Source organism: Miniopterus schreibersii, assembly GCF_964146895.1.
Source record: "Miniopterus schreibersii genome assembly, chromosome: 16".
In the NCBI taxonomy this organism is placed as follows: domain Eukaryota; kingdom Metazoa; phylum Chordata; class Mammalia; order Chiroptera; family Miniopteridae; genus Miniopterus; species Miniopterus schreibersii.
The window spans coordinates 19,181,211-19,205,074 of NC_138116.1; the positions used below are offsets into that span (position 1 = coordinate 19,181,211).

At 47.8% G+C, this 23,864-nt stretch overlaps 1 protein-coding gene across 4 annotated transcripts in view; it reads right to left on the bottom strand.

Moving 5' to 3' along the window:
* The window catches only part of IGF2BP1 (insulin like growth factor 2 mRNA binding protein 1), a 37,946-nt gene extending 14,819 nt beyond the window's left edge, over positions 1–23,127 (bottom strand). For 2 of the 4 annotated variants that reach the window (XM_081115936.1, XM_081115935.1), the window contains exons 1-2: positions 22,250–22,897; positions 21,045–21,105 (exon numbers count right to left, since the gene is read on the bottom strand). In XM_081115936.1, the coding sequence (XP_080972062.1) occupies positions 21,045–21,105; positions 22,250–22,424 (236 nt within the window). In that variant the 5' untranslated portion in view covers positions 22,425–22,897. Of the gene's footprint in view, positions 1–21,044; positions 21,106–22,249; positions 22,903–22,977 lie in introns of those variants that run through there. The other 2 variants (XM_081115933.1, XM_081115934.1) reach the window with 2 other exon arrangements.
* Positions 23,128–23,864: the final 737 nt, after the last annotated feature.

Below are 23,864 nucleotides of genomic sequence, written 5' to 3' on the forward strand. Positions count from 1 at the left end.
CTTAAAAAAGGTAATTTCCCCTGAGGAAGGCTTTCATGTTCAAGGGTGATTCTCAGGGAAATTGGTTACCACCTAAATCGATGCCCTAATCCCCAGGCTTAAAACATTTTAACTGACTTATCTGTATCGGTCAATTGTCATTACAGCTCTTTGCCTATTCCTGATCACAAAATCTTAGTTCAGGGACACGGTCCAATAAAATTCTAGTGGTATTAGGAAAAACTAGACTAGGAAGCAAGAACGTTCTAGCCCTTAAACTGCCCCAGACTGGGTGGGCGTTCATCTGACTAAGCCACTTAAGCGTCAGGCCTCAGTGTCCCTGAGCAATGGGGATCCCGTCAGTTCCTGACAAGCTGGAGGAGAGGAGTGCCAAAACACACAGGACCAAGAGGAGGGATGCTGAGCTCTAACTGTAAATGTTTCCAACTTGGCTCTGTCCTGGGCCAGCTCACTTATTTCACCCCAGGGGACTTCCAAGTGTCTTCAGCAGTAAAATGGAAACAAAAGTCTCTTAAGACCCTTCTAGTTCTGCAGGCTCTGCGTGTGGAAAGTCACCGGTCAAACATTTTAGGGACATCTCTTCTGGGGATGAAAACACTCAGGAGAAAAGGGGGGTGAGTGTTGAAGAGAGTCTATGTCTACGGCTCTCTACTTTGGCCGGTTTGTGAATCTGATCTAAGGAGGTCAGACCAGAGCAGGACACAAGAATAATGATCGGAAGCAAGTCCAGTTCCAGGTTCTCAGACTCACACCAGGCCACCTTCTTGCAATAACTCACTGGCCAAGAGGGAGGCCATGGCGTCTGTCCTTCTCAGAGATTTCCTATAAGACTCAAATGGACAGAGAAAACCCAGGACCCCTTATAATGAAAGTCAAACCGCTGGAGAATTGAGGAATAAATCATTACACCATTGGAAGGCTGAGAACACTGATCCAGCTTCCGTCCCCCAAACCCAGGACCTCCCTCAAGGAAACTCTTCTGGACGAAGCGCAGGGGGGTGGGGGCCATCTGCCTAAACCAACCCCAGTGCAAAAGTAGTTCAGGCTGAATAGCCCTCTTTCAAGAGGTCCCCTTAGTGGTATCTCAGGTCAAAGGTCAAAAATACCCGCCTCCTACTTCGAACTCCTAGTTTTAGGGGCTTTCTTTTTAGGGTGGGGAAGGGAGGGGGTGGTGAAACCAAATATCTGCTTGGGATGTTAATCCATATCCTGAAAGCAATGGCAGTCTGGAATGTGTGGAATGTTCCAGGAGGGGGAGGAGAGCAGGGCCATCTAACCAATGAAAGAAAAGACATCCTGTAGCCCTCCCTCTGCCACCCCTCAGGGCACACACCCAGTCCTGGGAGACCACTCCAGGCCCCTTCAGGCCTCTAAACCGTTCAGCAAAGCCCCCAACCCTGAAAAAAAAACAGAAGACAGGAAGAACCTTTGTCTTTTAAGTCCAACGCCTGGCTTCTATGAAGTATGATGCTACTTAGTTTCTTTTCGACCCAAACCACATAGGTCAAGGAAGGGAACTGTATGGGAACTATACTCTTCCCCTGGCCCCTGGGTTACTCATTCAACTTGCAAACATTTACAGCTGGGACTGGGCAAGGGCAGTGGGCTGAGGGTTGGGGGGATCCAGGTGGAAGCTAAGAGAGCCCTGACCTCTTAGGTCTTTGCTTAGTACCTTAGTCTCCACCTATGGAAAACTGATCCGATAGGGCCTTTTGAGGACTTACAGCCGGATGCCTACCATGCCATGGGCTCAGTCCCTGTCCCAGGCCTCAGGAGCCTGCGGGTGTCCAGAGGAAGGCAGGGCTGACAATGAGCAGTTCAGAGTGATAGTAAAATAGTTAAGTCTTCTGCACTGGTGGGGAAATAGTGGGAAATAACACAGCCTAGAGTCCCACCGCCAATCCCCCACCTCCCTGTGACAACTAAAGGGACCTGCTCCAGCAGCCCAGTGAATCAGCTTCCACTAGAGTTGAGCAGTGCCTCTGCTCTACAGGTATCAAGTAGGGCTATCCTATACTGAGCCCAGCCTGAACCCCAGCATCCATTGTTCAGAAAAGGCAAGAGAACTAGAGTTTGGAAGCCACCTCCCACCTACCCCTGAGCTGATAAACCTGTTGAGTGAAAGAATGAAGCCACTAGCCCCAGGCAAAGCAAACAAGATGCACCAGCGTAATTATTGCCCTGAGTGCCAACACACCCTGTATCTTCTTCTGACCTCTTTGCCTGCCCTGACCTGCAGGGCAGTTACCAGGCCCTGGGGCTGCTCCCCAGATACAGAGCAACCACAAGGGACCAAGGGAACCATTCTTCTCAAGCCCAGGGCAGACTCCCGAAGAGATCAGAGGTGAACATCCACGCATAGCCTAAGGAGTTAAGAAGAGATTCAGGAACTGCAGGAGCTGGGCTCCCGGAAGTATGGTTGGCAGTTCTTCATGGACAGGAAGCTCTCGTCTTTTTCACCTTTTCAGAAAAATGTCACTGACAGAATGAACGGGAAGAAAAACTTGTCAATTTGGAAGAGCCTAACCTTTGAGGAGTGCTTACCAGATGCTAGACTCTGAGATTCAGCACCTTTTATATAAGCCCCTCATTACCCATATTCACGGCTCCATTTTACAGACCAGGGTCCTGAGACTGGGAGGCTGAGTATCTTTGCCAAGTCACACAGAGCCAGAGTCAGGATTTGAACCCAAAGCCTGTCTCTTTCCAGGCTCTTTGTGCTGTTCCCTCTGCTGCCTTTCTGATGGCAAAGGACAGAAAAGGCTTTTGACAAAATATAGTTGTGTTAGGCTTGAGGAGAAATTTTAAATATTCAGAGCTGCCCGGCTGGGCGTGGCTCAGTGGTTGAGCATCGACCTAGGACAGAGGAGATCGCAGTTCGATTCCCGGTCAGGGCACATGCCCGGGGTTGTGGGCTCGATCCCCATTCGGAGGCGTGCAAGAGGCAGAGGATCAATGACTCTCTCATTATTGATGTTTCTCTCTCTCTCCCTCTCCCTTCCTCTCACTGAAATCAATAACGATCTATTAAAAAAGAAAGTAAATAAAAAATAAAGTGTTAAGTTTAAAAAAATATATTCAGAGCTCACACAACATAGTGAACAGTAAGCCTGCCAAATGAGTGCTACTCAGAACATCCCACCTGTACTTCCTTAAGCCAGTAACTCCATTCTCCAGCATATTTCCAGTTAGATCTATGGCATATCGAACACTGACTAGATATTTGACAATACTGTTAATTTTTTAAAAATCACAGTGATGCCCTGGCTGGTGTGGCTCAGGTGGTTGGAGCATCATCCCATACACAAGAAGGTAGCAGGTTAGAACCCGGTCAAGTTTTGGATTCAATCCTTGGTTGGGGTGCACGCACGAGGCAGATGATTGATGCTTTTCTCTCACATCTCTCTCCCCCTCCACCTTCCTCTCTCTAAAAATCAATTTTTTAAAAAGGTAAAGAAAAAACACACACACAGAGATTTTTAAAGTTCTTACATTTTAGAAATAAATACTGAAATAGTTGCAGATTAAATGGCATGTCTAGGGTTTGCTTCAAAATAATCGGGAACGGAACAGATGAAAACAGATTAGACATAAAATTTTAAAGCTAGATGATGGGCACATGGGATTTATTACATTATCCTCTTCACTTTTTTTCATAATAAAGGGTTTTTTTAAAAAAAGTTTATTCTAGCTCACTTGGTTTTGAAGTCATTAAAGTTTCCAAACTTACTGAGTCTAAGCTAATAAGATTTTCTTATTGGTGTTTTATTAGCAAGAATCCAGGCCCTGGTTAGGTGCTTGCTGGGGGCAGGAAGAAATATGGGCCTGGGGTCCAGTGGAAGGAGGAGCAGAAGCACAGATGGGACCTCCCTCACAATGAACACTGGAACAGTGACAGGCTTGGGAGGTGGGGTAGGGCTGAAAACTGCCCCAGGGACTGTTCTTTTTCCGATCCTCCGCAAACCTGCTCCTTCCCCTTTCCACCCCCAATCCCAGATGAGAAGGTGCCAACTTCAATCCTGAAAATGGCCTCACCCCTCCCTAGAGGGAGAAGTTCCTTCAAGCCTGGGTGGGGCAAGCCCGTAGAAGGTAGACCGGAAGGAGGCAGAAGTAGGAAGTTTGGGGAATCTTATTTAGCTTGAGGCCCCAATCCCCAGAGGCCCCTATTGTGAGTCAAACCTGGACTTTCATCTCCACCGAGAGCTAGGATTAAGCGGGGATCTCCAAATTAGATCCTCCACCTCCTCACCTCCCCCAGGCTGTGATTCTCTTTGCCTTGCAGGCTGTGAGGCCTTGGGCAAGTCAAGCCTTCAATTCTCTGGACCTGTTTCTAACATCTGGGAAACAAGGATAAGGAACAGTCAGTTTTACAGGGTCTTGCATCTCCCTGATCCCTGTCCACCCACATTCTTAATTAGAGGGATGTTCTGTGCCCTGATCGTCTAAGTAAGTGGTTCTAACCTTTCTTTTGAGACTTGGTTCCCATTAGAAAACGTGATCTCTCCATCAGAAAAATGCAAACATTTTGCACACAATTTCCAAATCTCAGGGGTTAATGAAGACTTTGGAATCCATCACAATGAAGTTAAGACCACCCTCCCACAGATCTACACATTTTGCTTCATCCCCAATGATGTCCAAGTCTTCGCTCAAACCTGCAGGCCTGTTGAGAAGAAACTAGCCAAAGGCAATCAGAAAACAAAACTTGACTGGGGATGGGGTTGGAGGTTATTGCTTGGATATTAGAAATGAGTTGAGCAACTGAGTGAGATGTTTCAAACCTACAGAGACATATACTATGCTCACTTAATTCTAGTCATCGGTCAAAAAGCTCCATACCATGACCTTTCTCAAGGATTCTGGAGTCCCGTGGCTGGAGTCATTCATTCACATATTTTCTTGGCACCTACTATGCACGAGGCCTGTGTTGTCCACACTAGTTAGCAACTAGTCATGTGTGGCTACTGAGCACTTGAAATATGGCTACTGCAACTAAGGAAATGAATTTTAATTTATTTAATTTTATTTAATTTTAACTGTTTATATAAGTTAGGCTTTTCATCTTTAAAGTTTATGAAATCTGAATAGAGATCAAATGTTTCCTTTGAAAACTTAGCATATGAATTGAGATGGCATTTCAGTGTAAAAACATACACACTGAATTCCTAAGACTTGGTGCTCCCCCCAAAAGTAAAATCTCTCATTGTTTATATTGATTCCACGTTGAACAAATCTTTTAATTTTAAAATTAATCTATGAATTAATCTTTTACATTAATTTCACTTTTTTCTTTCTGAATGTGGCTATTAGAAAATTTACACTTACACGTCCCCCACTGCATTTCTCTTAGATGGTGCTGGGCATTGTGCTTCAGTGCAGAGCTTAGAGTGATGAAGACAGGCGTGCCTCCTGCTCTCACGGAGTTTACAGTCCAGCAGGGGACCCCACTTTGGTTTGGGATGGGAGAAGGGAACGGACAAAAGTTAACTGAGGTGTGGAGGTGGGCAGTCCATTGGATCCCTTCAGAAGTGGGTGATCCCCACTGACTCCTCAACAAGAGAGTCCCATGCGGCTGACGCGAGTAGAGGCACCCTCCCAAAGCTGGCTCCCTTCCCAGTTGTTTCTCCCAGCTGGAAATCACACATAAAAGATGTTCTAAAGGTGCCAACCTCTGCCTTTTCCGTAAGATCACCACTGATCTAGTCCTTCCTCCCCATCCTGCCTCCTCCCTACAGTGTAACGAGGTGGAGAAAAAAAATAATTGTCCAGGAAAGCTTCTGAAGGGGGCGGACCTGGCACGCTCCAGGCATGGCAATAGCTGAGAAAGGAGGCGGGGCTGGGGAGGGGAGGAGGAGCTGGCCTGATGCCCAGGGCTCCGTGCCAGGCTGATCCAGAGGCAGGGCAGCCAGACAGGCAGGCAGGCAGTAGGACAGGCGGGCTGGCAGGCAGGCAGGTCACTGGGTGGGTTGATGGGCAGGGTAAGGGCTGGAAAGGAAAACACTGACCTACTGGAAGGTGAGGAAGCAGGCAGAGCACATGCCACCACCAAGGCGAATGCCAGAGCCCAGGAGGGGATTTGAAGACAGAGACACTAATAGAATGTATCTGTGGTCCCGTGAACATGTTCTTTGAAATGTGGCACACACGCACTGTCCCATGTGCACGCCAACTCCTGCACTAATGTTGGGGAGCAGCACGAAGGAAAAGCAAGTCCACGGAAGACGACTCTGGGCTGAACCTTATTTCTTCCCGCTTGGAAGGCTCTTGTATCTTTTTTCTTTTTTTTTTAACAGAGAAAGAGGGGAAGGAGGGAGGGAGAGAGAAAAACACTGATTTGTTGTTCCATTTATTTATGCATTCATTGGTTGATTCTTGTTTGTGCCCTGAGATCAAACCCGAAACCTTGGCTTATCAGGAAAATACTCTAACCAACGGAGCTACCTGGCTAGTGCATCTTGTACCATGTTTAATATGCTCCTGGTCTACCTGGAGTCAGGAAAGGGGAGATATCACTGGGCTTATACATGACCAAAGACACAGACACACACACAGCACTGGGTTCCAGTTGAAGGAAATCAGATTCATACCATGATGCAGGAGAGCTATAAGCCCCAAGCCTGAAAGGGTCCTAAACACTCATTTTATAGATGGAGAAACAGGCTCAAAAAAAGGGAAGAGGCTTGGCAACTTTGAGGAAGGACTAGAACTCAACTCACCTCCCAGACTAGTGGTCCATGCTCATCTCACCAAACCTTGCTGCTTTCTCACAAGAAGTGTTAACACAGCAGTGTCTGTACAGCCCCGATGTCAGCAGCAGGAAAAATGCCCATATTCTGTATGGCTAAGTGCGTGCCAACTGGCGTTCACTGCATGCGGCTCTAATTTGGGCACAGGATTTAACTTGCACAAGATCTAACTACACTATAATACGGCTGGATGACTGTCAGATTTGTTAGCAGGGTAAAAGGGTAAAAATTCGATCTCGCAAAATTTCGTCTAGCTTTGGGCCAGGCAAGGAAGCAACGGTGTGACACACAGTGGGAAGGTGCTGCCTGGTGCTAAGAGAGCAAGCAAACCTCAAGGACGGAGACTTTGCTGAATTCTCTCATCTCGGAAATACATGGTTTGACGAGAACCCGTATTTTTTTCTTGCCCATCTGGGCAGCGCCAGAGGAAGCCAAAACAGAAGCTCTGAGTCAGTGGAGCTCTTTCCAGACAAATTCCAAGTCTGCCTGGGCCAAATGTCACTCCCTCCCCTCCAGTGTTCTCTCCCTGCCTAGAATCCTACTCTCTCACCTGAGCGTGAGCCGGCCCTGTGAGCGCTACCGTGGGGAAAGTGAACGTGGGGGGTGGGGACAAATGGAAAAGAGATGACCGAGTGTGAGCAGTGGGGGGAGTGGGGACAAATGCAAAAGAGATAACCAAGTGTGAGCAGGGGGGGGAGTGGGGACAAATGCAAAAGAGATGACCAAGTGTGAGCAGCGCAGCCTTCCTGGTTGAGGCAAGCGATGGTGTGGGGAAGGGATTCACTGTTGGGTTACCAGCAGTTGCCTCTGCTCACCATCCTTCTCAGGCAGGCAGTGTTTCTGGGATCTTCCCTGGGGGTCAGGGGGGTTAACAGGCTCTGGCTGAGGGAAAGGTGAAGAGGGGCTACAAAGACCATTTCCTGCCCCAGCCTCACAGGACTTGTTGGTTTAGCTCTCACCCCTGCTTCGTGGAAATGTCGGCATCTCTCCAGAAAGCTTAAGAACCAAAAGGTCTGACGCTCTGAGGCCCAGAGACCTGGCCAAGGATGGAGCTGGCATTCGATGGAAAGCAGCATGGGGCACGCCTGGGAAATGGAGAAAGGTCGAGTGTCTCCTAGGAGGCAATGGCAAGCTTGGAGAGCCCAGCTCGAGACAAGCATATTGAGATGAAACTCTCAGAAGCAAGGAAAAAACAACCTAGACCAGCCTCAAGAGAAATCAGTCTTCTGCAATTCGCAGTTCTGCACTGAGAAAAAGACTGGGATTTACAGCCGTTCTTGGAATCCAGTGTTCCCTGGGAAAGGATGAGACTATCCATTCTACATTTAAAAATAATAATGTATTCTATTAGTGGAAAGGAGCTCTGGTTATGTCTCTCCACCATGAGGTTAACAACCTCGAGAGTCATCATCTCCACTTCAGCTGCCAAAGGCCTGTTGGTGGTCAGAAGCTTCAGGAAGCTGGTGTTAGTTTCTTCTGGGTGAGGTAGTTCTTCATCAGAACAACTCTCCCCGACAGGGATGCCCAGCCCAGCTCTGCCTTGGCTTGGGGCGGGAGCCTAATGCCCTCTCTGTAGAGGTCTTTCTCTCCCCGTCTGGGGATCCTGTCCGGGACCACTAACAGCGTCTTCCAAGGTGGTTCTCGGGCATCCTTGGCCAGGAGCAGGAGGCAAGGTCCCGAACAGCCAAGGGGACCAAGAGCCTTGAGCACAGCTTTCACTGTGGAAAGGGGGAGCAGGCAGGGCAACTGAGGAGAAAGAGAGGTGCCTGGGAAGGGCGGCAGCAGCTGGGGGTGGGGGAGGGCGGCGGCAGCTGGGGGGAGGAGGGGAGCCCTGATGAACGGGCAATTGAGAAGGTCTGAGCAGCTGAGCGGCCGGGCTGGCGTCGGCCGGCCTGTGCCCACGTGGGCGGCCCCTTCCCCCAGCCCCTCTCTCACCTAACCCGGGAAAGCTGAGCGCTCACCCTCCCACCCCAGCCGCTGGGTGGGCCCAGTTGGCGGAGCTCAGGGAGGGGGACTGAGGATGCCCCCGGGACCCCCTCTGCTGCGGGGCCCCACCAGTCTAGAATGTTCTGCCACCAGAATCCCCTCGGTACCCCGACTCTCTCTGAGCAGGTCCAGCCCGGCCCAGGGGGCCCTCGGCTACCCGCACAGGGCCTGGAGGGGGAGGGGACACGCGCCGGGGGCTGCAGGGTGGGGGTGGGGACCAGGACTTTGCCCTTTGTCTCTCTCTCCAGAGCCACCAGCGGAAACCCGACCCCATCAGCGAGCCAGGCAGCCAGCGAGGGGCAGGCTCCCCCTCCGGGGTCCTTTAGTAAATCCAGACCCGACCTCCCTGTGGTCAGGGCTGTGACTGAGGTGGTCCTGTGGGGGAGGGGGCTTCCCGCTGCAAACAGGCCTGCAAGCATTTAAGTGGGAACCGGTTGGGGGTAGGGGGCTGGAAGTGGGGCCGCAGAAGCTTGGAGGGGAGAAAATGGCCCGGGAGGCGGCATTCCTTAGAGACCTCGGCTGGGCTGCGGGAGGAGGCAGGAGGGCCGGGAGGCCTCCCACTGAGACGGCAGGAACAGAGGCTGGGAGTGGGCTGGGCTGGGGGCAAGGAACCCAGGGGCCATCCGGGCCCAGAGAGAAAAGACCCTTCTCCCAGAGCGTTCTGGGAGCCTCTACAGCAAACCACCCCCACGAAGAGTAGGGCATCTGTCTGAGGGTGGGAATCATTCTTTGCCCTTTTGGGGTATCATCAATTAGTGATAATCTTATTAATAACTCCCATTTTCAAAGTACTTTAGAGTTTACAAAGTACTTCCTTACACCACATTCTCCTATGAACCTAGAACAACCACAAGAGGTTGATTTGAGCCTCTAAACTAACGATTTTCAACCCACGTGCCTGGAGGCACACTGGTGAGCCACAAGAATTTTTAGAACATGCAATACCTGACTAGTCTGGGGCACTGACCTCTCTTCCCTTAGATTGTCAAATAAAACAATGACAATGTCCAACACAACAATAGCCATCCAGTGTGAATGAATCAAAATTATACCTATTTTTTGGTCAGATGGGCAAAAGATATATTTTTGGTGTGCCGCAGAATTTTAGTAATTGGTTTACGTGTGCCATGAGATTAAAAAAAAAAAAAAAAGGGTTGAAAATCGCTGCTCTAAACAACTACAGAATATTGAGAATATTTTTATTTCCATTCTGCAGTTAAAATAACAGGCTTGGAGGGGTTAAGTGACTAGCCCAAAGTGACACTAGCCAGCAAGTGTCACTACACCATGAAGCCGAATCCTGCTTGTCAAGAAAAGAGGTAAATGGGTTCTTGCTCCTCAAAAACATGTATGAACTATTAAAATAAATAAAAACATGTATGAACTATGAATTATGATTCTGTAGGAATGTAACAAAGGTCAACTCTTTGTCCCTTCCAGCTAGGAGGAGGGGAAGCTTCTCAGTCCCTACCCTTCCCCCCCAACCTCCCATTTTCCCCAGGGTTGAACCCAAACAAAAGGAAGAAGGGGGGAGGGGAAATCAGCCAAAGGCTTCAGCCCAGGTTCCTAACAGAAGTGCCAAAGGATGGAGGCTCATACAACGCAAAATACTTAGCCAGCTTATTTTATGGGGTTTCTGGAGAACTGAGATGAGGAAATGCGACCCAGGAAAGATACCCAAGATTCCACAGTTTGCACATCTGGAGAGAGGAAAGGCTGAGATTGATACCTGATTTCTAACTTCACTCAAGTCCTTCTCCATAGGTTATTTCCTTCCAAGAGCAAAATATTCCCACTGCCCATCTTAGAGACCCAGACAAAGGAAAAATTACCCAGATTTCTTCAATCGCTCAAGATTGCCTGAAAATCACAACGGGGGGAAGGAAATACAGTGCAAAGCAAGTATGAAACATCTGGGGAGTAAGATTCAGAGCATGGAGAAATTAATGTTGGGTGTGTTTTTATTTGCTAACGTTACGCTCTCCCCACGAAAGAAGCTCAAGATAAAGGCTCTGAGTATTAGAGCTGTTCCCACCCTGTAAGAGAGTGAGCTCAGCCGCGGAGGTAGAAAGGCCTGGGTTTAAATCCTAACACTACTACTTAATAGGTATTACTTTAACCACTCAGAGCTTCAGTCAGTTCCTCCTCTTAGAGAATGAAGATAATAATGCCTTATGAAGATTCACCGAACTAACAGTGACTAGCTCTGAGCAGACACTCAATGCTTGCTCCCTACACTTGTCGAAGAAACTCATCTTTTGACCCACACATCACCTGGCACAGTGCTCAGGAGCAAAGAAGATGCTCAATAAGGGAAATAAACAGAAACAGCTGCCCTCCTTACCTGAGTGCCTCTCCCCACTGGCATGCCAGCCCTCTCTTCTGGGTGAACTGTCTTACTACAAATACTGCCCTGTCAGCTCACAACACTCTCTCCTTAATCCAAGCCTCTATTTTTTCTGCCTATCCTCCAAAACACAGCTTAGCTCAAAGCCTCCCTCCTCTATTTTAGTTCCTGAGGTGGTGTGCCTCTCTCATTTTACTCTAGTCTCTTGGCCTCTCCTGTCCCACAGCTTTTCCTGGATCTAAAGTGAAAGTGCTTGCTGGAGGGCAAGGATTTTATCTTTTACCGCTTTTCTGCAGCTCCCTCTCACCCTGAGTCTCCCTTCTCCACCCTGAAAAAGACCCAATAATGCTAAATAAAAAGCAAGAAAGTAATTAATATTTAATACAGAAGAGGGATTAGGCAAAGACTCCCATTTTATATAGGATGAAGAGGTGATGACTGTGTGGGAAAGAACAAAACTGGCAATGGTTAAAATGTAGCTGGGGGAGGGGCAGATGGGAGGTATTGTTTAATGAGTACAGAGTTGCAGTCTTGGAGATGAAGGGTTCTGGAGATGAATGGAGGTGATGGTTGCACAGCAATGTGAATGTTCTTACTACCACTGAATTGAACACTTAAAATGATTATGACAGTAAGTTTTATTTTTTTTACCACACTTATTTTTTAAATACTAAGGATAAAGTGAAAAATGTTAAAGCCCCTGGAGAAAAATTATTTGCTAAATCATATTTCCTTTTACCTCCACCCTAAGACCAAGGTCTTTCCCTTGTTCCTCGTATTTCTAGTTTCTGGCAGAGGGGCATATCATGCAATAGTAGACTCTGAATATTTTTATTTTTATAAGTGGATGAATGCATGCATGAAAGAAAACGCGATTAAAGGTACCAATCTTTGCAACAATGTGCAGGCTATCACAGAAGCCCACACCATCTTGCTAAATATTTTCTGACATGAGATTTAGTTGTAAATATATTATTTTGTAAAAAACGGCACCATCACCACCACCACCCCCCCCACACACACAGGCTAAAGTTGTTGACCATGAGGTGTTTTGAAGAAAGTAAAGGAGCATGGGCCTAGACAGGCATCATTCCTCTTCCAGTTAGAAGTTGAAAGGAAACTACTCATTCAAGATGGTGGGGGGTAGGGGTAGAAGGGGTCAGTGGAGGAAAAAAGGGGTCATCTGTAATACTCTCAACAATAAAGACAAATAAAAAAAATAGATGGTCATTGAGGAGCAAGAATCGGGAAATGAAAGAGATCATCTCAGAGATACATGAGGTGTGTGAAGCTCATTTTCTTGCCCTTCCTGCCTACCCCCTGCTGCTTCTGGACAGGTATCACTCTACCCTATTCTATCCTATAAAAAGCCAGCAGCGGCGGCTTTGAACCAAATAGTTATAAACATAGGGAGGAAAACCCTCTAGATAAAATTACGTCAGTAGGCTAAATTTTCCCTTCTTTTACATGAAAAAAAAGTTGCTGGGGTGGACACTTCAACAGGAGCGAAGAAAATATTCTGAACCCTGCCGCCTCCACAGCCACCATCCTATTATGTCTAGTCCTTCCTGAGAACACACTGACTAGCCGCAGCCACCAAGAGCATGTCTGTGGAGGCTCATCTCTGCCCTCTAATTTAAAGGTCTGTCTCCAAATCCCGCCAAAGCAACCGCTCCCTATTACAGTTGGACTTCTCCTCCCAAGCAACTTACAGACCTGGAGGAGGAAGTAGAATAAATATTTAACTCTGAATAGACATCCTCAACAAGTCTGCTCCACCCAACATCCCCCACTTGAGTTCCCGTCTCCCTTCATTTTCCCCTCTCCCTTCATTTTCCCCTCCTCAGAGTACCTAATGGAAAGTTGACGAGCCCCAAGCAATCCCAAATGCCACTCCAGAAAAACACGAATCATTCCGCATGAACTAATTGTAAAACCCTTTATAGTGACTGATTAAAGTCACAAGCCTGTTAAATGGCCAAAACCCACATCCGATTAGAGCCCTTCCCCTCCCCACCCCACCCCGAGAAGGTCCAATCCTCCTTCCCAGGACTGAGATGTTGAGAGAGGGGTTGTGGCTATGTGCATATGTGTGCGTGCACCCTTTGAGCAGGGAGGGCTGAAGAGAGGAAGTGGACATGAAGGTGAGTCCTGAGCACATCCTTGGGGGCTGTTTCCAGTCCAGGGGACCAGGGGAAGAACGTGAGGATAGTGTGGCTTTACCCCCAGCTCCCCACAAGGGCACAGGGAACAATGTATGCAGTCACTTCCTGGGCACCCAGGGATCCCCAACTCCTGAATGCCTATTCTGTTAGCTTACCAAGAGCAGAACATTAAGAAACACGCCTATCTCTCACCAAGTGGGGAAAATGCTCTCATTTCTTCTTCCCTCAAGACCCCCTTCATCCTGAATTTTTACCCCTACCTCATCTGCAGAATTAGGATGGTTCTCCTCTCACTAATGTCACTATCTTACATGCACCTTTGACAGTAACCCCAAAATGCAAAGTTTCAGGTAGGAACCTGGCCCGGGTTCAGGGCATCAACAATACAATATACGGACCATTTCCCTAAGGAACAATCAGTAGCATTCCCACCATGCTTGCCCCATGTCTCCCAGCTCTTTGAGGATGGGTAAGAGATGTACTATACAGTTAGTTACCAAAGCAACCTACACACAAACCCCCTTCACTATGCCTATCCATCACTGTCCCATACAAAATGCATGCGAAATGCACATACATACACTTCAACAGCCTACCTACTCCTTAGATATTTGCCCCAAGCTGCAACACATAGTCCAAAAACAGGAAGCAGAGAGGTCCATATCTAAAACAAATAATAGCTAATGTGTAGTAGTGACAGTTTACAGAACAGAAATTGAGGCTAAAGGAAGTTAAGTGACTTTTCCAGTTTCCCAGTCACTGCCTGACTCCAAAGCTTTTGTTTTTAAACACTGAATTCTCCTGGGAGACGTTTCTTCCACCCTCCTGTAGAGGACTGAGTGAGGGACCTAGGTAGGTTATGAGACTCTGACCTAATACAACTTCCTCCCATCTTGAGCCTCAAGAATTCTGAATGATTCCTCAAGAATTCTGAATGAGTCTTCCCTGCTCCTGTTGCCAAAGAACTCAGCAGACCTCACGAACTTTTACACATCATTTTTTGAATTTCTGAATTATCTGATTTCTCAAAGATTCTGCCTATATCCAATCAACTAAACTATCCAATCAAATTTTGCTCAGACTTACCATTTTTCATGTCAAGTGGTCAAAACATCTGGATAAAGGACTAATGTGTTTTTTTAACTGAAACTAACTCAAAATGAATAAAAATAGAAGTTTTCCTTAACCCTCTTTTCTTAAGGAAATGTTGAGAGGATTGACTAGAATCCACAGAACATGGTAGAGAGGAAAACAGAAAATGAAGAGAGATCCTCCACTTGTCCTGCCTTCTAAGAGATTTTCTTCACAATTGTCCCTTAAATTATGAGCCAAATTCCCACCCATCCTGACAGATCTCTTATATGCCTTCAGCCACCAAAATGCCACTTCTCTAATAATTAGACTTGTCCTGAGGGGTCTTGAAAACATCTGGACAATCCAGCTATTTGCTCTGTTTCATTCAAAAGCAGTTCACCGATGGTTAGCCATCTCTACTCTCTGTCACATGACCAGAACATCAAATCCTGGAAGCCTGGACTCTGCAATAGGACTGCATTACTTGATGGTGTTTGTTCTATATAGTTCCATTTCAGTGTTTTGCAATCAGGTTTTCTCCAGTTATATTAAAATGTTGAGATCCAGCTTGGCTTGTGTGCTCAGTGATTGAGCATCAACCCAGGATCCAGGAGATCAAGGTTCGATTCCCGGTCAGGGCTCAAGCCCCAGTTTCAGGCTCAATCCCCAGTAGAGGGTGTGCAGGAGGCAGCCAATCAATGACTCTCATCATTGATGTTTCTCTCTCTCTCTCCCCCTTCCTCTCTCTGAAATCAATAAAGATATATTTAAAAACAACAACAACAAAAAAAACGTTGAAGTCCTGACCTACTTTTTTCTGTGATTTATCCATAATCCACACACATTTTATTTCAGCAGTCAGTGTCAGGGTGATGCCTGTTTAAAGCCTGTTCCTTCAGTCCTCGCTACTCACTGCAAACCACTGTGCTGCAAAGGTAAGCAGCAGGTCTTACAAACGGGGCTGGCCCTGCCTTTTCAATCCTAGGATGACCCCTTCCACCCACTAAAAAGTAGTCTCCTTTGAACAAAATCGGAGGGAACCACCAAATTCTTCTGCTAAAATGGAATCAGCATACTGGTAATGACTCCTTGCAATGATGTGGGTTATCAAAGGCACTCCCCTGTATGATCATTTTCTAGCCAAATCAAACTTTTATCAATAACCAAATAAGCATACTTTCTTGAATCCATGCTTTTTGAGGGGAGACCTTTTCTTACTTTGTTTTGACAAGTATTTTAAAAGGTGTGAGCAGGGAGAGGAAATGTGCTCAGCACAGGTGGAAATGGTGTGCAAATTTTATATCAACATGGAGCCAATCACTGACCGAGACCCTGAGAAAGATCTTCCAAGCCCAGCCAGTGGCCAACTGGAAGACCTGTTTGTTTAGCTTTTATAACATGAACAAAATCCCCTCATAGAGCCTCAGGTTACTCTTACTCTCTTTGTTATTGTTTCAGTCTCTGGTACAAGGAGACAAGACAGTCCATCTACTGAAAAATACAGATTACTTGACACTGTTAACTCTTCAAGGTTCTACACCCCATGGCCAAGGTCCCTCCATTTTCTCTCCACCTCGCCTTTTCCCTTAACCCACTCTCTTCCTCTCTACTCTGCCTCTTCATTTCCTATCTGCCCACTGGTGTCTTGCCTTTTTTTTTTTTTTTTGCCTAGGAGTGGAAAGGTCCTAAGACAGCCGGACGCTGGAAAGGTCTGCGCCCTGTGGACAGGGACAGGGACCCCTCCACGTGGGCGAGGCTGGGGATGCGGGGGGGGGGGCGCGGCGGGCTGGGGTCTCGGGGACCCTGGGAAAGGCAGCCCTCCCGGGAGCCCCGGGCCTGCGGATGTCCCCGGGCAGGGCCGGCTCGGAGGAGGAGGAGGAGGAGGAGGAGGAGGAAGGCGGCGGCCGGCGGAGCGCGCGGCGGCGGCGAGGCTGGGCTGCGGGGGGCGGAGAAGGGCTGGGGCGCCGGCGCGGGCGCCCCAGGGAGAGCCGCAGCGACTTTCTCCGCTTCGCGAGAAGGGGAAGGGAAGGCGGGCAAGTCCCAGAGCAAAACCAGCCTTGCCCTCGGCTGGACGTGCCGCGGGTCGTCCAAACCCGGCGTCCGTGGGTCCGGGCGCCTCCAGCCGCTGCTCTTTAGAAGGGAAGCGGGAAACCCACCCCCACCCCACCCCCACCCCCACCCCCACCCCGCTGCCTCTTTTTTTCCCCGTCTGGAATTTCCAACCCAGGACTAACTCGTCTGATTTCTCCAGTCTCCCCTGCTGCTTTTTTTCCTCCCCCTTTCTCTAGCGCTCCCATCCCCAAATCTAAGCTGCACTTTCTGGAAGACATTAGCCACATTTTAAGAATCTTTTAAGAGGACGGCGAGAGAACAAAACTGAATTTAAATTCTAAAAGCTGGCAAAATGTCTGTGTTTCAAACGCCTCTGGTTCATACATTTATTCTAATGACAGTATCTCCACCACTACCACCCCACACACAAAAATCAACGGAGGTGTAACCGATACATGTACCTCTTCAACACAAACCCCTAAACTTCAACAAATAACACTTGCTGGTCCCCCTTTTCACTCGATAAAACAGATCTGAAATTTTTTTTTTTTTAACGTTTAAAATTGTATACTCTCTAGCCTATCTTTGTCACCTGGATGTTATACAGTCGAGTCTGGAATAAATAAATTCAAAAATAAGCCTTAAAAGTACCCAAATACATAAAATAGACTCAAATGACATATATTAAGGTAATTTAAAAGATTAGAGGCTCAGAACCTTTGAATCAAAATTCTTCCAATGGCTAATGTCATGTACTTCATCTCTAAAACATAATTATGAGAATGTTTTGCTCTTTTTCCACCAAAAGCTGTGCCATTAAAACTTTTTACATTTGGAAGAGTTAACTGTACTTTGAATAAGTAAGTGATGAGAATTACAATTCTTCCCCTTCTTTACTCAAAAGTTCTCCATCTGGGAAACCACTGGAGTAAAATTTCATCTTTCTCCTTTGAGTCAGAAAATAGGGTTCTGGAAACATACAACTCTTTCAAAGGATAGTCAAATACCACCCTCCTTAGGAAAATCATTTTGAAATGCTGAGCACTTAAATAACAAGGATTTCTCTAGTAGTGAAGAAAATTTATGAATTTGTTAAGTTTACTTTCTTGGTGGAAATTAAAGTGGGGACAGTAAACTGATTGCCACCTTTCCTCCAAACAATGCAGAAGTTTTTAAGAATCAAACATTTTAAAACTTATTTTAAAGCCCCAAAAAACTAACCTAATATTCATAAGAAAACCTCTTTACTGCAAGTGTCATAAACTGTTTCTACTTTAAACATACTTGTTGAATACATACTTGTTGAAAGATACATCTGACAACCACAACCACTAAAGCAAAAGTGCCTGAAAATCCTCCCACTCTAGTACTTTTTACCCCTTTCTGTTTTTTTGAAAAGACATTCCCTTGTTTCTTAACCTCCTTCATAATTCATTTTCAGCCCCTAAGAACAGTTTTCTCTAAAGGCATATCCATTTCTGAAGGCAAAAAATGTTAGCTTGTTTTGAAAACATTTAGTGACCTAAATATTTCTTCAGAGCCTCCACAAATCACTTAATATTAAAAAGAATATGTTTGCCACTTACAAGACATCCCTTCACAGAGATTTTTAAAGCTGCTGACTTGAGAAAATTAAACTGTAAAATTAGAATTAAGTTTGGACATTTTCTCTTCTGAGAGTTCTCACACTTACAAGGCTGAGACCAATCCTTGTGTGTGTCTGTTTTTAAATAGTTGGAAATTTAAGGAAAGTCTTAGCCCACCTCATTTTAAGACAAGTTAAAGAACAACCATTAACCTGCCTAAGGAAATCAAATTTTAAACTAGAACACATTTCACTGAGAAAAATGCAGTACATCTCTCATTTTTTTAACAGCAACATCTTTTATTTTGATGACACCAGTTGACAGTAGGTACGCTATCTTTAGGTCACATTCCTCTAGAAAAAGGCAGACATAGTGGCAAACTAAACAAAGTTTAATTCCCTTAAAAAGCAAGCCATTTCCCAAAATAAACAAGACTCACTAGCACCATACCCCTTTACCTTAACTACTCTTATATCTCAAAATAAAACACATATCCAAACCCTCTCCTACAGCTGTATTTAAAATGCTCTTGGTTTTACTTGTTTATCCTAATTATTTGAGAGTGAATATATACAAATTCTTCACAAAAAGCTGAAATCGTTATCAAAATTCCAACACTGACAAAGAGGGGGTTTGAGAAGGTGATCACAGAGAAATTTAATGTCACCTGTTTAAAAAATTCAAATTAATGTTTTCAGTTTAAATGTATAGTATTCAGTCTCTGGGGTTCTAAAAAAGATACAAATTATATATGTCAAATAGATAAAATTAGAATAAAATATATTAATACATCAAAATCAGGGTTGTTCAGAGGTTAACTGCTGTAACAATATCATCTTGTTTGTGTAAAAAAAAACAACAACAAAAACCAGGACCATTTAGCTTGTTAGATTTTTATGAATATCTTAGAAATGTTTAAAGTCATATTTGGAACCGAGTACATCAAGAAAAATTCTCCTCTATTTTAAACGGTGAAAACATTAGAACATATATATATATATATATATATATATATATACACAGATGTATATGCACAGTTGTTCATTTTGCTTAAAATATTAGTCAGTTAATTAAGTAGTTCCTGTTCTATACATCCATGAGAAAAAAACAGTAACAAACCAACTGAAAAAATACTTTTCTGACAGACTAAAAGCCCATACCACCACATGCTTCCCCAAAGGACACAAAATGATAGAGCATACTGACTTCATGAAAACAAACTTTCCTTTTTTAAATCCTAAAGCTTCAAAAATTGATTCATTCTAGAAAAATGAAGTGCCTTTTCACCACTACTCAAAAAATAAAATAAAACACAACTGACTCAATGTTTGTGCTCGCAAATTATTTCAGGAAAGGGAGAACACACAAAAGATCAAACTTAATATGGGTGTGGAAAGGCAGATTTTGTACCCACTCTTTTCACAAACCCCACCCCTTCCCAACTCAAAAGGGCCCTCAGTAATGCATTTGGGAGAGAACAAGGAGCCTAAAAATGGCTTGAAAGCAAGCAGATGGCTTAGGGAAAAAGATCCATAAATACACAGCACCATGAAAATTAAAATATAAATGTTTTGGGTCCCATTTCATCACGTTTTGCTATTTCTCTTGCTTTTCAATTCATTCCCTTTAAAATTTAAGCCATGCTGAAGAGCAAAAGAAAAAATTCCCACATATTTTGGAATTCCAGTCATTCTGGATATTTTTTATCATGTTTCAAACATTCAGCTTTCAGTTCTAATGTCCACAATCTTCTCAATAAATTTTATTCCCATCTCCAAGAAATGTTTCAAAATAGTAACTAAGACTTTTTTGCCTTCCATTCCATTTGATTATCTCTTTAATCCTAACTCTAATTACCTTTCCAATAACAGAGTATTTCAAGCACTGGAGGTTAAATCACAAACTCTGTAAACATAGTTACAAGTCATATTGATCCTCTGTAGATACAATAGTTCCAAGTTATTTAAATATCTCAAGCTAAATCACTGAACAGATTGTTCTTGGTATTAAACTTTTTAGATCCACTTAACTGCCTCCAAAAAAGCAGTCACCCACCTCTACCTTCCCAACCAGAAAAGGCCAGGCACTATTCTGAAATGCAGCAAGTTTCCAGTTGAAATGAGGAGACGGGGGTAGTGAAAGAATCAAAGATTTACTGGGGGCTGCAACATGACTAAAGTGCACTGTCAACATGTTTAAAGTCAGATTTCAGAAAGCAGACTCTGCCCTTATACTTCCCAGCCAGAGTTCAATGGAAGATTTGAAATATTTGGGGGTAACACACACACCAGGTAACCCATTTTGCTGAAGTGAGGAGAGAAGAGACACACCGACAGGGACACACACACCCTTCCCATTCATCCAGGGAGTTCTAGACCCTCCAAAGAGCCCCAGCTCACAGCCTGAACACAAAGCTCTCACCCCAGATGGTCCCCTTGTAACAATGGGCTGAAGGGGGGGTGGGGGGTGCTCCGAAAGGATTGTACAGCCAAAAGCATATTCTTTGCACAACCCAGTTGAGAGGGGAGGACGTGTGATGTAAGGGAATAGGGATAGGAGGTCTGTGAAAAAATCTAATGTCCTTGCCTGTTGCAGAAATATAAATATAGCACAAGCCTAAAGAGAATTCTTTTGGGGGCAGGAACTCCTTCCATTTCCCCTAGAGAATCGAAGGGGACCCCCACCACCGCCAAGCCAATTAAGAATTATGGTGAGGTGGGGGGGGTGAGGCCTGCTAGGAAGCTGCAGAAATGTCCATGAGCCTAAACTGTTCAAGGTTTTTAGCTTCCCCACAAAAATGGCCTCACACACCTTGAACAAACTCAAGGCTTCTCCCCTATTGATTTTTTTACTTCTCCAAGAAACATCTCTTAGCCCACCCTAGCCCCAGCTTATTTTTTTTACAAGCTGTAAACCACCCATTACAAGATCTTAGCCAATCTTCCCTCCCTGCCCCCAACATCCGGAGTTGGGGGTGGAAAGGCCAGTAATGGGTTTCTTCCACTGGAGACACCATGGACCCCTGAACACAGCCTCTCAGCGCCCCCAGGCTGACCCACCCCCTCCCCAGAGAAGAGCTCTTTCCTACCTTTGTTTTTTTGGGACCGAGTGTTCAATCTCTAGGCGTTTTCCTTGCAGTTCTACTTTCCCTAAAGATTAAAAAAAAATAAAAAATACATATATGAGAGCTTGAACAGGGGCGGGGGGCTGGAAAAGGAAGGAGAAAGGCATTAGGGTAATTGAGGAGTTACTGGGATGTGAGACCTTCCTAGGAATCCAGGCAGTGGGTTCCGCAGCCGGATGCGAAAGGTTGCTCCGAGAATGCGGTTGTCTGTAAATTTCATTATTGCTTTCTTAATTTTTGTTTTGTTCTGGCGTCTCACCGAGGCGAGTCGAGTCCAGCAGCGCTCTGGGCGCTCGCTTTGGGAGTGCGAGGGAGTCTGGGCGGGCTGCCTACAAGGCTTCCAGACGTGGGGAGACGGGGCCGAGAAAGGGCGCCCGTCTTCTTCCAAAGTGTGTTTTGGGGAGGGGGGTGCAGAATGAAACTTTATTTTTCCGTGGAGCCAAGGAGGAGGGCTTCGAGCGGCGGAACGGTCACCTGTCGAGCCGGTGGGGAGGAGAGGCCCTGGGGGAGCGGAGCGGGCCCGCTGGGAGGGTCCCTGGCGGCCGGGGCCCGTCTCCCCGACCAGCCTCGCGTCTCGGGAAGCAGCATGGCGACCCGCCGCCGCGCTGCCGCTCACATTCAAATCAAAATGGCTCAAGCCCCAGGCCCCGAGCGGGAGGCGGGATCCCTGTTCTCAGGTCCTGCTCGAAGGCTACAGTCCCCGAGGAAACCCGGGCGATCGAAAACGGAGCGAGGGGCCCCCTTCCCCGCCAGGAAAGGCCTAGGGCGGAGGAAGGGGAGCTGGGGTGCTGGGGTGGGGGGAGCGCGCCGGGGGCGGATAGGGAGGGGCCGGCGTAGAAATAACGCCCAGACAGGGTGGCCTCAGTGGCGCCCCCCCACTACTGCCACTGGAGGCTCCCGCCCCGTCTGCGGGGGGTATGGGGGACCACCTTACCAAACCCTACAGGGCCTGGAGGGGATGAGGAAACCCCGAGTATTTCCGCACGGGGGTGGGCATGGGGGGGGGCTGGGATGGAGGGGCGTCGAAGGAGGTGGGTGGAGGGTGGGTCCTGAGGCCAAGCGCGCAGGCCGTGGGGAGAGCGGAGTTGGCGGGCAAGGAAAAAGAGGCGCAGGTCTCCGTTGTTCGGGGATCTTGTCGTGGTTTCTCGGGGAGATGGGCGCACTCTTACCGGAGAAAGTTTCGATGGCCTTCATCGCCCAGTGCTCGTCGGGGCAGTCCACGAAGGCATAGCCGGATTTGACCAAGAACTGGCCGCTGTAGGAGATCTTGTGCTCCGCAAACACTTTCTCCAAGTCGGCGGGGGTCACGCTCTCGTTGAGGTTGCCGATGTAAAGCTTGTTCATGGTGGCAGGCTCCGGGCGGGACGCGGTCCCTAGCAAGGCCGAGCTGGCAGGCGGGCGCGGGCGCAGAGCCTCCTAGGCCGAGAGGCGGGCAGGCGGGCAGGCGGGCGGCCGGCGGCGGCAGCCGCAAACTTTCTTTGCACCCCACCCCTGAAGTTGTCCGGAGCCCGGGGCGCGGAGGGCGGCCAGAGGACGCGCAGAGGTCGCGGGGGAGTTCGGGGAGGCCCGGGAGAAGTGCCCGCGGCGCGCTGGGAGGCGGACGACGCGGCGCTACTTCTTCCCTTCTGTCCGAAACCCCTCCGAGCGGGCTGGTGTGTCACGTTTCTCCGCGGCCGCCCTGGCGCCGCCTCTAAATAAAATCGACTTGAAAAAAAATGGAGCGGGGAGAGAGGAAAAAAAAAAAAAAAAAAAAGAGGCGAAGCCACGTGGTGAAAGCCCCCACCCACCTTGCAGGGGAAGACCCCCGACGCCCGGGGGCCCTTCGACCCTCCAACCCAGCCCAGCCCACGAATCTCCCGCCAGGGTGGATGGGGGCAAGGGGGGGCACTCAACTCACCCCCGAGTCAACTGGCGGGTGGGGTTGCGTTCCCGAAGCTCCACTAGCCCCCTCCTCCTTTGCAAGAATCTGGCCCCTAGGGAGGCGCCCCGCCTCCACCCATCCCCCTACCCGGGTCCGAGCTGGGGGAGGGTGGTCGGCCCAGAATCTCCCACCTCTTTATACGTAAAATGTACGTTTATTTTTTATTCGTGTGGTGGGGCGGGAGGGGGGGTTGCCCACCCTACCCCGGTTAACTGCTACCGACTGACAGGCGGGGGACGGCGGAGACAAAGAGAAGCCGAGGACTCTGGGGTCTTCAGGAGGGGGTCGCGCGAGCCGGTGGTTTAGGAAAAAAGGCGCCTTTTCCCTGGGTTTTTAAGTGGGGGGGTCTCGGCCTTCCCTACCCGAGCCGTAGGAGACTCCCTCGCCTCCGGGAACCCAGGACCGAGGGGCCCTGCGAGCGCGGGACCGGGAGGCTGGGAGCGGGGGCTCGCGACTGGGAACGAGGGATCCCTAGGAAATCAGGTTCCAGGATTCCCACGGGAGAAAGGGTGGCTCGCTCCCGGGGTTCGGCTGTTGAACGAGGTCTTGGGGTCCTGTGAGAACGCGCGGCTCCGGCCCAAGATGACCCCGGGGAAGAGGGAGGGGTGAAGAGAAGGACGGGGAGTGGTAGCGTGAGCAGACCCGGGCGAACCGAAGGGGGAGGTCTCAGGGAGGGAGTGACCGGGAGCAGATCCGAACCGTCCCCCTTCTCCCGCCCTGACGCGGGGACCGACAGGTGGAGTCCCCTCCGCCCGCTCCACCCAGGACACGACGGCCGCTTTCCCCGCGCTGGGTTGGGGTCTCGGAACTTTGTTTGGGGTGCACGACTGGGATCCGGGCGGGAAGGCGGGAGAGGGGCCGAG